The sequence below is a fragment of the Aptenodytes forsteri genome, unplaced genomic scaffold (assembly GCF_000699145.1).
Source record: "Aptenodytes forsteri isolate BGI_AS27 unplaced genomic scaffold, ASM69914v1 Scaffold15, whole genome shotgun sequence".
In the NCBI taxonomy this organism is placed as follows: Eukaryota; Metazoa; Chordata; class Aves; order Sphenisciformes; family Spheniscidae; genus Aptenodytes; species Aptenodytes forsteri.
This window is the reverse complement of record NW_008795129.1, coordinates 13,374,653-13,387,942: the sequence shown is the minus strand read 5'-3', so window position 1 is coordinate 13,387,942 and position 13,290 is coordinate 13,374,653. Positions and strand designations below refer to the sequence as shown.

The window sequence follows — 13,290 nt, the reverse complement described above, 5'->3', positions numbered from 1 at the left end:
TTGCTCACCACCCGCTGACCGATGCCCAGCCAGTTCCCAAGCAGTGGTCACCGCCCCCCGGCCAACTCCCCCCAGTTTATATGCTGAGCATGACGTCATATGGTATGGAATACCCCTTTGGCCAGTTGGGGTCAGCTGTCCTGGCTGTGCCCCCTCCCAGCTTCTCACTGTCAGGGCATGAGAAGCTGAAAAGTCCTTGACTGGTGTAAGCACTACTTAGCAACAACTAAAACATCGGTTATCTATCAACATTATTCTGGTACTAAATCCAAAACACAGCACTATGCCAGTTAGAAGAAAATTAACTCTATCCCAGCCGAAACCAGGACAGAGCATCACAAGCCTGTTCCAAAAGGTTCTCAGTACTCTATCCCAGCCGAAACCAGGACAGAGCATCACAAGCCTGTTCCAAAAGAGAGTTCTCAGTACATAACCAAACAGCTGCTAAATACAAAGCAGGCAGTTAGGAGATTGTCGTTCCTTAGGAATAGCACAAACTTCTGGTTGTGTGTGTTTGGTTTTTAAAGCTCAGGGATGTTGGTTAGTTCATACATAACAGATATGATTTGTGAATTACTAAATGAAGAAAAATGTGTAACAAAATCACCTGAACTCCTCTTGCTCTTGAAAGCGTCTGGAGCTTTTGCTGGTAACTTTAGTTGAGCTGAGATTTCTCACCATCTGCTTCATTCCTTTCTTCCCATCCAGGTGAAGTCAAAAAGTGACTCCAGTTCCAAAAGGATTCACAGTGTTTTTAAGGAAGCAATAAGGATGCTACAAGAAAAAGGGGTGGTTTTCCAGAAACCTAGTAGCTCCAAGGATTTATACCATGTAAGGAACTGAGCTGTGGTTGCAAACAAGTTCAGGGGTATGACTTTCATAGTCAGTAGAAACAGTAGAAATGTTTCAGAAATAGTAGAAATGTTTCAGAAAGAGAAGCTGGCCATCCAAGTGCTTTCTGTTTACTCAGAAGTCTTATCTGCAGCTTACTTCACTGTTGCTTTTACCTCTGTATCACCCACTGAATTGTTCTTTTTGTAACTCAGCACCAGACTTAAGCACTGCTGCTGTTCCAAGCGCAGTCTGTGTTCACTGAGTTGCCAAACTGTGCGCTGATGCAGCTGAGTACACTGAAGCCTGGGACCTGGGACACTTCTCTTTATTGAAGTGGGTTGAAATTTGGTGTTCTACTGAGTCGGTCATGCTCCTTTGGGTTGAATTCTAGTATATCATGTTCTTCACCTAACTCATGGATGCTGCCAATGGTACTAAAAATAATAACTGAAGATTTAACATTCATTATTAGTCTCAGAGGCAGTATATAATGCAGACTGTAGGTATGACAGTGTTAGTTTAGAATACATCATGGCCTTGGATTGCTTTTCAACAGCCATGCCATCTACTGTGAAATAGACTGCTATAAATTGCCAGTTTCTTCTGTTTTCTCCAGGTGACTGACCATGATAAGGAGCTGCTTAAAGTGACCCTTGATGTGATTAAAGAAGACTGTCGAAAACCCAAGCGTAAGTAGCAGTGTGATCAGGGCTCTGATGAGCTGGTGTTGATATATTGGTGGCAATATCTCCTCCTGCTGCTGGATTAGATATGCTTCTTGTCCTTCCCCTTGAACTCAGAGCTAAGTTGCTGGTGTAGCTACAGTATAGCGAAAAGCAGGAGTGCAAGAGCAGCTTCCTGTGAGCGTGGAGAGAGAAAGGGCAGGTATGCCCAGCAGGAAGCAAACCTCTCAGGTCTGAAATAAGCAGCCATTTTCTTAGGTCTGTATCTTTTGAGAATATTTAGATTTTGGGAGGATCCAAATGTAGCAAAGTTAGGTCAGCACCTAGCAGCTGTTGCTCTGCACTCTGGATAAGTAGCAAATCTTGCTAGTTCAGTTTCTACAGGGGAGTTGACTCAAAAGTGACCGTACAGAAAGGTGAAATCCCTGCCTCCATTAAGTCAACAATAAAACTTACTTAAGTCAGTAGGATATTCTCTGTAGATTTTAAGCTCAGGTAGAGCTCATGTGGTTGTTCTTTGCAGGTAGAGATTTCAGTCTAACAAAATCCACTTCTTTTCAGAGAATGTAGCTCCTGTAGCTTCTGAGTTATCCCTGTTCCTCAAGCCTATTGTGTCTTATTGCCATAGCGATAGCTTGTGCTTGACTTGAATGTCTGCTAATTACACAGGTACATTGCTACAGAGTTTCAATTCATTGGGCAGAATGTGTCAGCAGGGATCACTTGCTGCTGGAGTGCAGCTATTTGTGGGGTAGAATGCACTTTAGTACAGAATAAATGACTGACTAGAACATAAGGCGTATAATCTTAAATTGCTCATATCCTTACACTATCATAAGTCTAACAATGCTCGTAGAACCTGGTATATGATGGTTATCCTGCAGTGAAAAAAGGCTAAGTGAAGTAGTATTATTTTTGAGTTTCCAACTGGCTACCTTAAGCAGTGGTACAATTGCAGACAAGGTTTGTAGGTGGAGGTAAAAGTTCTGTATCTTTGAGGGATGGAGGGAGCAGATGTTAGTGGGCATGCAGGTGAAGATGGGCTCATTTGCCTGAGGCTGTTTCAGTGCAACAAGTTACCATATCACATTGTTTTATTGTTTTTTACCCAATTAACATATACAAACATCTCTGTAAGAGTCAAATCATTCCTCTGCCCATTTTATACATCAGCTAGTTCTCCTGGGAACCCGTTTTTTTTTTTGTATAATTGTGCCACTATAAAGGCCAGAACCTGTATACAGTTGACACAGGGCACTGAGCAACTGCCTGGTGTTTAATTCCCCTCTTGTGCATTATCACAGTGGTAAAGTACTCAGCGCTCCATGAGATGTTGGGAAGTTCTTTCTCCCAGTCAGGAGGAGTCAACAGCAGAGAGAAACTTGTAGATCAGTCACAGAAAAGACTTTGAAGAGTCCTGAGTCCTCAAAGCCATGTTTTCCATACTGAGCAGGTTAAAAATAGCAACTGCTTTACAGAGCCTCTTGTTCTCCTTGAAGCTTTCCACCTATTTAATTTCTTTAATTAAAGAGGACAATTTCCAGGTCAGTGTCTCTCTGCTAGTTTTCAGAAGGACCATTTCAATGTTCTGGTCACTGGTAACAGAAGATTTTGAGAAGGAAAGCCAAGAAGCTTCAATCAAAATCAACACGGTACTGCAGATATTTTATTGTCACTCGATGCAAGAGCGCAGAGCCTAATGTAACTGTCGGACCCCCTCTGCTGGTGGGATGGCAGTCTTAGCCACCCACTTGGCCTTGACTAGTGAGCAGGCTCGTAGCAAGAAAATAAGAACATGGTAATACCTCAAGAGCTTTTGCTTGTTTGTTGCAAGAAATTCCTACCTGTTTTCCTTCAAGAGTAATATTAATCTTCCATGACAGGAAGACTGATTTATGATAAACCAAACTCTTCTCTCCAATGAGTTACTTCTCTGCCAGTTTTCAAGGCAATGCCTCACCCCATTGCTTTAGTTGTGACACATTATCAGGCCCAACCCAGCTGCCTGGAACTATTGTACAAATAAAAAAATCCTCAGCGTGCCTAGTCAGAGCTCCACAAACCCTGATCTGTAATATGTCTACATGACAATCCTAGTCCTTGGCTCTAACTGTAATTCTAAACAGCCTGATCTTAAATGCCTTCATGTGAGGCCACTGTGGGTCTATCTAGAGGCTCAAGATAGCCAGAAAAGGGTGACAGTACATTTTGACTCCAGACTGAACTGCAAAATAGTAGACTTAGTCCAGATTTGTTTCTTTTGGGTTTGTTTGGTTGGGTTTTTTTTATTTGCTCTGGTTTTAGGCTTAGATAAGGGTAATAGTAGAGATGAAAAAAACCAGAACCACTTGAAGTTAAATTTAATATGGACCCTGTGTGAGATGTCCACAGTGGGCAAATGGTAACTGTTCTATAACTCTGTCCTCCGTGATACTGGTAGTCAGGTGAGACAGTTAATCACAGCATGTCTTACCTCAGCTGGTGGACAAAAGCTGGAAGCCAGTATGTCAATGAAAGAGGGACAGCATCACTCCACTGCAAAGAATGTATTCCCTCAAAGTTGGGCCATAGACTAGGAGTGTTTCTGGGTTACTTAATGATTATACACACCTGCAGCTACCCCAAAATGCCATTTTCTACCAGCATCTAGGAGGAAAGTATGTATTGTACTGTTGGGTAACACTTGAGTCACTAATCTAATTCATTGAGACATAACCTAAGTTACTGTAGATCAGGGATGGGCACTTTGACCCTCTTATGACAAACCTATGACTAATGCAGCATGCAGCTACCCACTTTGTTTGCAACAACAGTCACTATGACCAGGTAGAGGCATTGTTCTAGGGTGGTCGATGCATTTTTGGCTACCAGCCACAAAGGTCTTTTGCCATGCTGGATCACTGACTTGTAAAGAAATATCTTTGCCTGATTCACAGCCTAATAGGAATTAGGCTGAACTGTTTATTTACCAGTACTTAGCATTGCCTCCTATCTACCAGTGACTTTTCTCAGCAGCTTCTAAGGCAGTTCTGGGGCTCAGCTGATTCTAGAGTAGAGATTGGCAAAAATAAAAACAAAGGCAGCAACAACAAAATACAGGGACCTCCCTGGCCCATGGCAATTTCTCAGTACCCTTATCAAACTTACCTTAACATCACGTGAGCTGAGGAGGAGGAAAGTTGTTTGTGCTGATGTCTCGTTTATGCTAGTTTTCCATTGTTAGCCCCAGAGGAGAAAGAAATCTGTTATGAAGTTCAATGCTTGGGGAGACTGGGAGCCTGCAGCACTGATGATTAGTGAGTTTACAGGGTCTGTTGGAGGAAATGTTGACTGGGACAGCTGGGCCCCAAATGATGGCTCCACCAGGCACACAGTAGCTGCATGCAATACTGCAGCCGTTAAGAACCTTTATCTCTGGCTTGCCTTCTAGGAAAGGGGATTATTTTTACATTTCTGTTCTCTTGTACATTTTCAGGGTTCATTCCTCTTAAACGAGATAAAATTTGATACTGAAGTTCTGTGACTTTCTACTCCCGTAATTGTCTGAGTAGTCTGAAGTGCAGGGATGGGATTGCATTGCTAGGTGAATGAAAGTTGCACTGTAGCAGTTTTTCCACAAGATGCCAGCATTGGGCAAGCAGTTACAAGTCCTGGCCACGGACCTTCCTTCTGTTCTAGACGTTTTTGAAGTTGGGTATGAGCAAAAGGATTTTCATTTGGTTTCTTCTGCATTTGCAGAAACTGGATGGCTTGTATAGGTGGACAGTGGAGGTACCCTTAAGTTATTAACCTCATCATCAGGTTGTACTGGATGAGCCCTGTATATTAGAGGTTGCAAGACTGATTATCTTTCACCTTCATTACTAGTGTTACAACCCTGACACTTCCAGAAAAGTCAGTGGAAACAGTTGGTAATTGGAGAACTGTAGGCACAGACTGGATCTCTTCCCTCTGAATACATGCATCCATGCTTTAGTACCTAGGGCATTCTTCCTCTCTGATAGCTGTGGTTTTTTCATGACTAATCTGGATTATAATAGTTAGAAAGAGGCAGTTAGACCAAGTCTTTCCTCCATGCCTGGCTGCATTTTCCTTTTTTTCTGCAGATGCTGAAAAAGGCTGCCATTTCCTTCATGTCCTGAGCTGTGTTCGGCAGAGCTACAACCCCTCTCTGGCTGAAGTGGTGATGCACCGTGTCTTGGAACTGCTGGAGAGTAACAGTGATGTTGTCAGCACTATGGAAGGATATTATATGGCGTTTTAAAGAGAGAAGATAAGATACATTCATTCTGGTCCATTCAGGATAAAGGAGGGAAGAAGGAGAGGTTGAGTGACCCTGTAAAGCTGCTATTATCTGGTCTGATCTACATGGGGGAAAAAAAGAGCATTCTGATTCTCCAAATGTTGTTTTGGTCCAGCTCTAGAGAAATTGTTCAAATAGTTGTTTTAATGTTCTTGCTGACTTCCTCGCTATTCCTAGTGAAAGTTGCATCAAACTGATTCTGGACATCCTAATACAGCAAGGGAGCTGATAAAGAAGTTGGGCTCTTTCCCTGCAGTAAGATGTGACATGGCCGTTCTCACATTTACATCCAGTGAGCCCTAAAGAAAAGTCACTGCTGAAGAGCGCTGTTTACAGCAGTGGTCATGTCAGGACTCGTTTTTCTGGCTTAAAGAATGATCCTGTGATCTTTCCATATGGTAATAGCTGTGGATCTTTCTTTTTATGTATACTTCATAATAGCTAGAGAAAGGACATGCAAGCAAACAATCAAAAGATTTGCCTGTCCTTCCTGGCAGTGTTGGTGTACCCATGCCTGTAAATATGTATTACTGAATGTGCACAGTTTTCCCACTACTAAAGCAGTCCTCATCTTTCTCTGAAAAGTAATATTCAGGAATGGGATCCTGCATCCCTTCCCCATCCTGCAACCTTGCCCACTGCTTATCAAGCATGTCTGGATTCCCCTGGCTACCGTGTGCGCTAGTGATGCATGTTGTTGCAGATTCTGTTCAGACCAGAATTCTCAAAATCAGCCACTGTTTTGCTGTTTATTTTTAAATTGCTTCCTACGTCATAAATGGTAAACCATAAATCAGATGCTTTGGAAAAGAAAATATGAATGCTAGCAAGACCCACTGTAATCTTCATGTCCCTGTTGCCTTTTGTGTCTTCTATTCCTTGTCACCTCTGGGGAAAAATACTATCCATATCGGTGCTTGCAGAGGAACGCAAGACATTGATGAAATAACATTGGCCTAAAGAAGGTTACCGTGCAAGACGTTTTATCTGGAATAATCAGAACTCTTGTTATGTGCCACAGTTCAAAGCCCGGAGCTGTTCAGTATTTATCCTTAGAGAGGACTTGCTGCTGCAGGGGCTTGTCTGTTTAATTAATCTGTTTAATTAATGGTGTGGAGGTGAGACCTTTAACTGGAAAAGAGTAGAAAGGGTTGAATGTACCCTTCCTCTTTCCTCTGCACCTTCCCTGTAACAGTTGAAATAGCAGACTCCCGGGAGGCAGATGTGGTGGTAAAGCCCTATAAGGATTGATACAGCAGGGAAAAATAAACCGTATGCATGAGGAAAGCCAGTGAGTAGCCCCATGTGTGCCAGGCCTCTGGTTTGTTGTTATATTACATGCCTCATTCCAAGCCCCGGCTGCAGTGAGATATAGGCTAAGAGAAAGGCATGACAAAATATTTGGCATTTGCATTCAGAGGCTTGTCAAAAACTCTGGCCTTAAAGAGATGGTGCGTTTGTCCATAGTGGAAGACTATGTATGAATCATTCTTTTGCTGTAAATTCCTTACTTGTTGCAGGGCTCAATAGTTGGTTTCCCTGCAGGCTGCCCTACTCCTAGTGTTGTTGCTCTGAATTGGATACCTTCTAGTCAGATCTTAATATGGGCCTGAACAGGTGCTGAAAGGATGTACCTGTGCAGGAAGAAGGAAGAAGATGAAGAAAGAATTGTAAAAGTCGTCTCTCCCCCCAGCCCCCCCCCCAAACATCTCTGGAAAGCAGGGAAAGAAGTCCAGATTCTGAGTGAAGTGGTACTGAGGGGAATTGCAATTTTAATTTATGCCCACAAAAAGGTCTGGTTGGCCACAGGGGAGATTTGCTTCTCAGATTCCTGCTGTGATTACTGATCAGTTTGAAGTGATGCTTAAAAACAAAGGCTATCTATGGAAGAAGTAGTTTGGAGTATCGATTCCTAAATTCAGACTTACTTCAGGAGTTAACCATATGTTACTGCTTGATTATGGAGAAGTCACCTACTTGGCATGAGTTTGAGGATATTTTAAGGAAAGTATGTGGTGTTTTGGACCATATGGAAGAGCATGGCATCTAATTTAAGAGACTGACTTGGCCATTTTCTTGAAAAGTTCTATATTAGCAGAATATGATTTTACTGGGAAAGGGTTAAAAGAACTCTGCTAGCTCAGTGGGAAAGGTGATCTCCTCTCTTAGGTTAGAAGAGAGAAAGACTGTGGTTCTCCTGAGGGTGTCAGCCAAGTGTGTGGGCTGGGTGAGTTTTGGGAGGAGCACTGCACAGCTGAATCTTGGAGGAAAAGATAGTCTGGAGATCGTATTGCTCTTTAGGGTCTCTTTAAAGTAAGTTCGTACCAAAATAGGATTACATCTTTGTCCTCTGCAGCTTCTATAGTCATACACGCAGCATCTAATGTGTTCTGTCGCCTCCAACTTTGATGCTGCACTTTCTGTGTTTTAGATGCGTTTCTGTGTGTAAAGTCTGCCTAAAACCTCTGGCCACCTATTTTCTATGCATTGGAGGTTGATGCAGACACAAAGTATCTTCCCTCTCTGTTCTGCCCCTGTTGCAATTTAAAAGCACTGATCAACTGTGAAGTGTCAGAGATGAGGTGGGAAGAATTCATCTCAGGAAAGACAGATAAGTGACTCTGGAAAGAACCTGCCCTTGGAAGTTTTAAAGCTGGTCCTTACTGGCGATGCTGGACTCTTGTGATTGGGGGTGCATTCTGTTGGAGATTGCTCTCCAAGCACAGGAAAAAGGGATTTTTCTCACTTGAGTTAACTCAGGGAAATATGAACGAACACAGGAGAGCCTACAGTTTTTGCAAGAGTGAGAGGTTAAAGTAAAACTAATGGAGGAGCCTAGATTTAAGTTACACAGATTCTAATTCTGAATAACTGTATGGAATAGTTGTGCCTTAAGCTTGCATGCTTTATTTTTTCCACGGTAGCCACCCAACACGGACTAACACTTACTCTGAGTGCATTCCCTCTTGTACCTACAGGGAATACCATATGCATATGCCTGCACAGAAGTACCCCAGCTAGCTGTGGGAGCACAGAGCTCACTGTAGGTTGATTTACCCATTTACTCAGTATCTCTACAGTATGCTTCTGTGACAGCAGTCTAGACATACCCATATTGGTATAAGTCACCTTTATGTAAGTCTAACTACACACACTAGGGCTTTTACTGCTAATAAACTGTCTCTCTGTTTCAAGATCATATCCTTAACCAAGAGAGTCGTATCATGCACACTGTTAAAATTCTTAGACTTAGACCACACCTCCAAAATATTGTGCATTCAGTGAAAGCATGCTTTCTTGTTTTGTTTAATTTGAAAACTTGTTAGGCAACACAATTATTACTGGTTTATTAAAGGACTTTGAAGGTGGCACTTTAATGTAAAACTGACAAGTGAGAATTCATGTTGTAGGACTGCTTCATGGCCAGTTCCAGTTTCCATAGAAACAGTTATGGCAGTAAAAGGCAGGTAAGTAAAATGGAGTTTTTAAAAGCAGTCAGCATTTTTATGTTACCTTAAAAAGGTATGTTTCCATAGAAATGTAGCATCTGAGAACAAAAATTACCACGGACTTTTAATATTCTATTCTAGCAAAATGTAAGGTGATTGCTTTTCTGGTGAGGAAACGAAGGAACAACTCCACCTTCAGTGCCCGCCATCTGCTTAGGTGAGAGAAGAGATGAGGTTGCTTCATGGCTCAGTTTCCCTCTTTTGTAAATTGGGGATAATACAGCTCCCTGTGTAGGGCATAAGCCTCAATTTTTCTTAATGTTAGTCTTAAAAGCTCTTGAGATCTGTTGGTGAGAGCTGTTAGAGAAGAAATCTGTGGGAGTGGATGAGTGGATAGATGCTGGAGTGGGACTTAGTTCTAGTCCAAGCCCCACTTTTGCTAATAGCTTTATCTTTCTCTGCCTCTCTTTCCACACGTATTGTTTTGCCTGTCTTGTCTTTTCGCTCTCCAGGTCCTATGAGGCAATAATGGTCTCCCTGTTTTTATTTGTACTAAATATTTTTCCTGGAATCCTGTTCCCTCTTATGACTTCTTAAAAATAGAAATCCAGATAAATGAGTTCTGAGTGTTCTCGTTCTCAAATCTTTGGATTGTAAATTTGTACCCATGAGGGTATGTATTTTACAGAAGCTACCTGGGAAATGAAGCTTTTCTTTCAAAGTAATAAATGAAAAATTTAAAGATTCGCTACATGACTGAAAGCTGTTACTTTTGTGAATCTGTCCATACGTGCGTATTCCAGTGATGAACACCATAAATAATAAGGAGTTGCTAATTCATTATTCAAAATGAGAATTCATCAATGAGCAGCCAATGAGGCATGGAGCCACATGGAGAATTATGAGACAAAGTACTGAAAATCTGCTTGTCAAAGAAATGCAGTTTGGTTTACTTTGGAAGTAAGCCGATCCTGTGGGGAAAAGATGTGCCTAGCAAAGATTTGTGTCTTTATACTTACCTCTAAAAGGGAAGAGAGCAAGTTCAGATCCCATGGGCAACCTGAATTTTGAAACTTCCTGTCAGTGTGGTGCTACGTTCTTTATTGCCGTCTTTCAGCACAGTCTCCAGCCCTCCTGCCCCAACCCTACAGGCTAGCGAGCAAACAAAAGTTCAGCGCAGAGATAAAAGAATAGTTATAATAATTGGTTACCATCCTCCCGGAGCCCCAGCATTACAGAAACATTTTTGTGGATGTTTGTTGGCAGCAGGGAAATACCGAGTTGGGGATCTTGGGTTTCATTCCCAGCAATATACCCCGTCAGGCACAGAGGCTTTCCCCCTTAATTTATTCCATCTATTTCTGCTCTCCACTCTCTCTAACTGTCATTTCTCGGGCCCTTCATTTCATTCACAGTCTTATGGCTCATCTCTGCACCACGGATCCTGGTCAAACCTCCTTCCTCTCTATTTTGTTCCCTTTTTCTTTCTTAACTCAAATATCCTTGTCAGCATCTGGCAATTGAACGTTTCAATATAATCCCCCTGCCTACCTGACCTGGCACTGTTCACAACTCGTTCCAATTCCAGCAGGCTGTGCTTCACTCCTTGTCTAGGCACGAGAAGAGGCAGATATAATCCACTTTACTCTTGAGCTTTCTTCCCCATGTAGTTTGCAGCAGGAAAGAGCTGCAATTTCAGGAAAACAACACTTTTTCCACCCCACCCTCCCAAAGAACCAGTAGCACCCTCAGAGATTCTAGTGGTGGTTTTCTTGCAGGTATCCAAGTACAAAATAAATATAATTAAAAAATAAAACACTTGTGTCTTGCCCAAACCTGAGCAAGCACAAGTCATGCCCCCGACAGAAGCCATCTGCCTCTCCCTGCCACTTCCACGTCCTTGCAGATTTCATTGCAGACATGATCTGTAAGGTTGATGTGGACTTCTAGTTTGTGTGTCTACTAGTTAGTGTGTCTCCTTTTAGCCTGTTTTTTTCTGAGAAAGTGTGATTATACTCTGACGTGATTATGCTGGGTGTCTGGGCATTTGTCAACTTCCATCCCACCACCCCAAGTGACTTTGTAATCTGTTGGCTAGTTAAGAGGGGTGAAGGACGCTGAGCTGTTATGGTCTTGCACATTTTTAGAAAATGGATGCACTGATAGAAGAGGGAAGCCCAAATTAGTGCCTCCATTAAGGGGAAGGAAGAAACTCAGTCATACAACACTAGAGAAACCACACACGAGACAGTCCCAAGGAACCTGTTTTTGTAACTTCAGTAACTTCAGCTGCCACAAGAAGTACTTGTTCTGCAGTGCTCTTTTAAGAAATGACTGGACTGTTTTTCCTGAAGTTTGCTCGTAGAGATCACCCCAAGGCAGACATTTGTGATGGGAAACTGCAAATCAAACTGTTAAAATCTGGTAAAGTTACAGCATCTACATCAGGGTACAAAGTTGAGTAACTGATCGTAAGGGATGGCACCAGCCCATTCCCACTAATACCTTTTAAATGTGCAATAGAGGCTATACTAATCTAGTCACAGTAATTTACAAGTTGAAACCAGCCCAGATTAACAAAATTGCCTCAGCATAACATAACCAGGAATTTGCTGGTGAAAGAAATAACCTAAAGGAATGATTTTCAGCAAGTGTTGAACTACTGAACGGTGCAGTGCCAATTAACCTGGCACAACATGTCCTACAGCTCTTGTTTTAGCTTGCTTTTTGTTATTGATTGGCAAAATGAACGCTCCTTCTCTACCAGCTAGCACTGGAGCTCTCTGCCACCTTAGCCTGTGATGAACAAGCAGACAGGAAAGTTGTCCCACCTCTGCTGTGAACAAGGTAAGAGAAATCACAAATGTATGTCACTGCGTAACAGCCAATGTGATTAAATGAAGCATGTGCCAAGTCCGTTATTGACCTGGAAAGTTCATGGATCCTCCCAGGGGTGGAGACCTCATCCAAATATTACAATGATATTTGGAAATAGGAGGGAGGAATCGGTTCCCTCAAATGTCTTCCCCAACAATAGAGTCATGCAAGCCCTGCAGGCCTACCTGATTCTAAGATGTGCTTTTTTTGGCCAGGTACGGACGTGGTAGGGAAATGAAAAGGTTGCTTGGAGTTGGGTTTTTCTCCTATTGCGAAAATGTAAGTTATTCACATTGAGACCATAGGAGTTGTCCTTGCGTGCATGTAAAACTCTTCTTTGCTGTAATGTCCACAAAAAACCAAAACAAAGCTGTAACAAGCCAGCTGGTGTTCTGAAACTACTGCCTCCACTCTCTCATTGTTTTCTTCCCTCACCTTGTCTTTTTTTCACAAATAAAAACTCTTGAACTTAATTCCTGGTTTAAAGTAGTTACAGTCTCTCTCTTTGTCCTTCTGTGAGTACAGTGATCCAGGACAAACATAACAGGAGCAAACTGATACAGAGAGGAGTTTTTGTTGGAACTCTTAACGTAGGAAAGGATGAGAAATACAGAGGAAGCTGAGGGAGGAGGATTTAGCACAAAGATGTTTGAAATTAGTCCCACTGAAAAAGGCTAAAGAAATAATTGCCTAATGATGCTTTAGACATCTGTTTCAGAACAGGCAGCAGGTGTTGCATGTAATGAAAGCAAGGACTTGTACTATTTTATTTTCTGCAATTAGAAAGCAGGGGAGGAAATGAGGGCAGGAAAAAATGGAGTAGGAGAACATTTATCATAAACAGCTGGAAAAATTTATATAGAGCACAGTAATATTTATATGCTCTTCCTCTGCCTTCCTTACGCTATCCTTTAACAGTTCCTCTGTTTTGTCCTTTCTAAAAGAGCAACGCCTTGGATGCTCAAAGTTAGATGCTGAAGTAAGAGCTGGCCACCAAAATGCCTTATAGAATCATAGAATCATTAAGGTTGGAAAAGACCTCTGAGATCATTGACTCCAACCATCGACCCAACACCACCATGCCCACTAAACCATGTCCCTAAGCACCTCATCTACTCGTCTTTTAAATACCTCCAGGGATGGG

The 13,290-nt window shown here is 42.2% G+C and overlaps 1 protein-coding gene across 1 annotated transcript in view; it reads left to right on the top strand.

Moving 5' to 3' along the window:
* The window catches only part of STN1 (STN1, CST complex subunit), a 30,878-nt gene extending 24,694 nt beyond the window's left edge, over window positions 1–6,184 (top strand). The window contains exons 7-9 of the mRNA XM_009277843.2: window positions 670–831; window positions 1,451–1,523; window positions 5,624–6,184. Of these exons, the coding sequence (XP_009276118.1) occupies window positions 670–831; window positions 1,451–1,523; window positions 5,624–5,781 (393 nt within the window). The 3' untranslated portion in view covers window positions 5,782–6,184. The remainder of the gene's footprint in view (window positions 1–669; window positions 832–1,450; window positions 1,524–5,623) is intronic.
* Window positions 6,185–13,290: the final 7,106 nt, after the last annotated feature.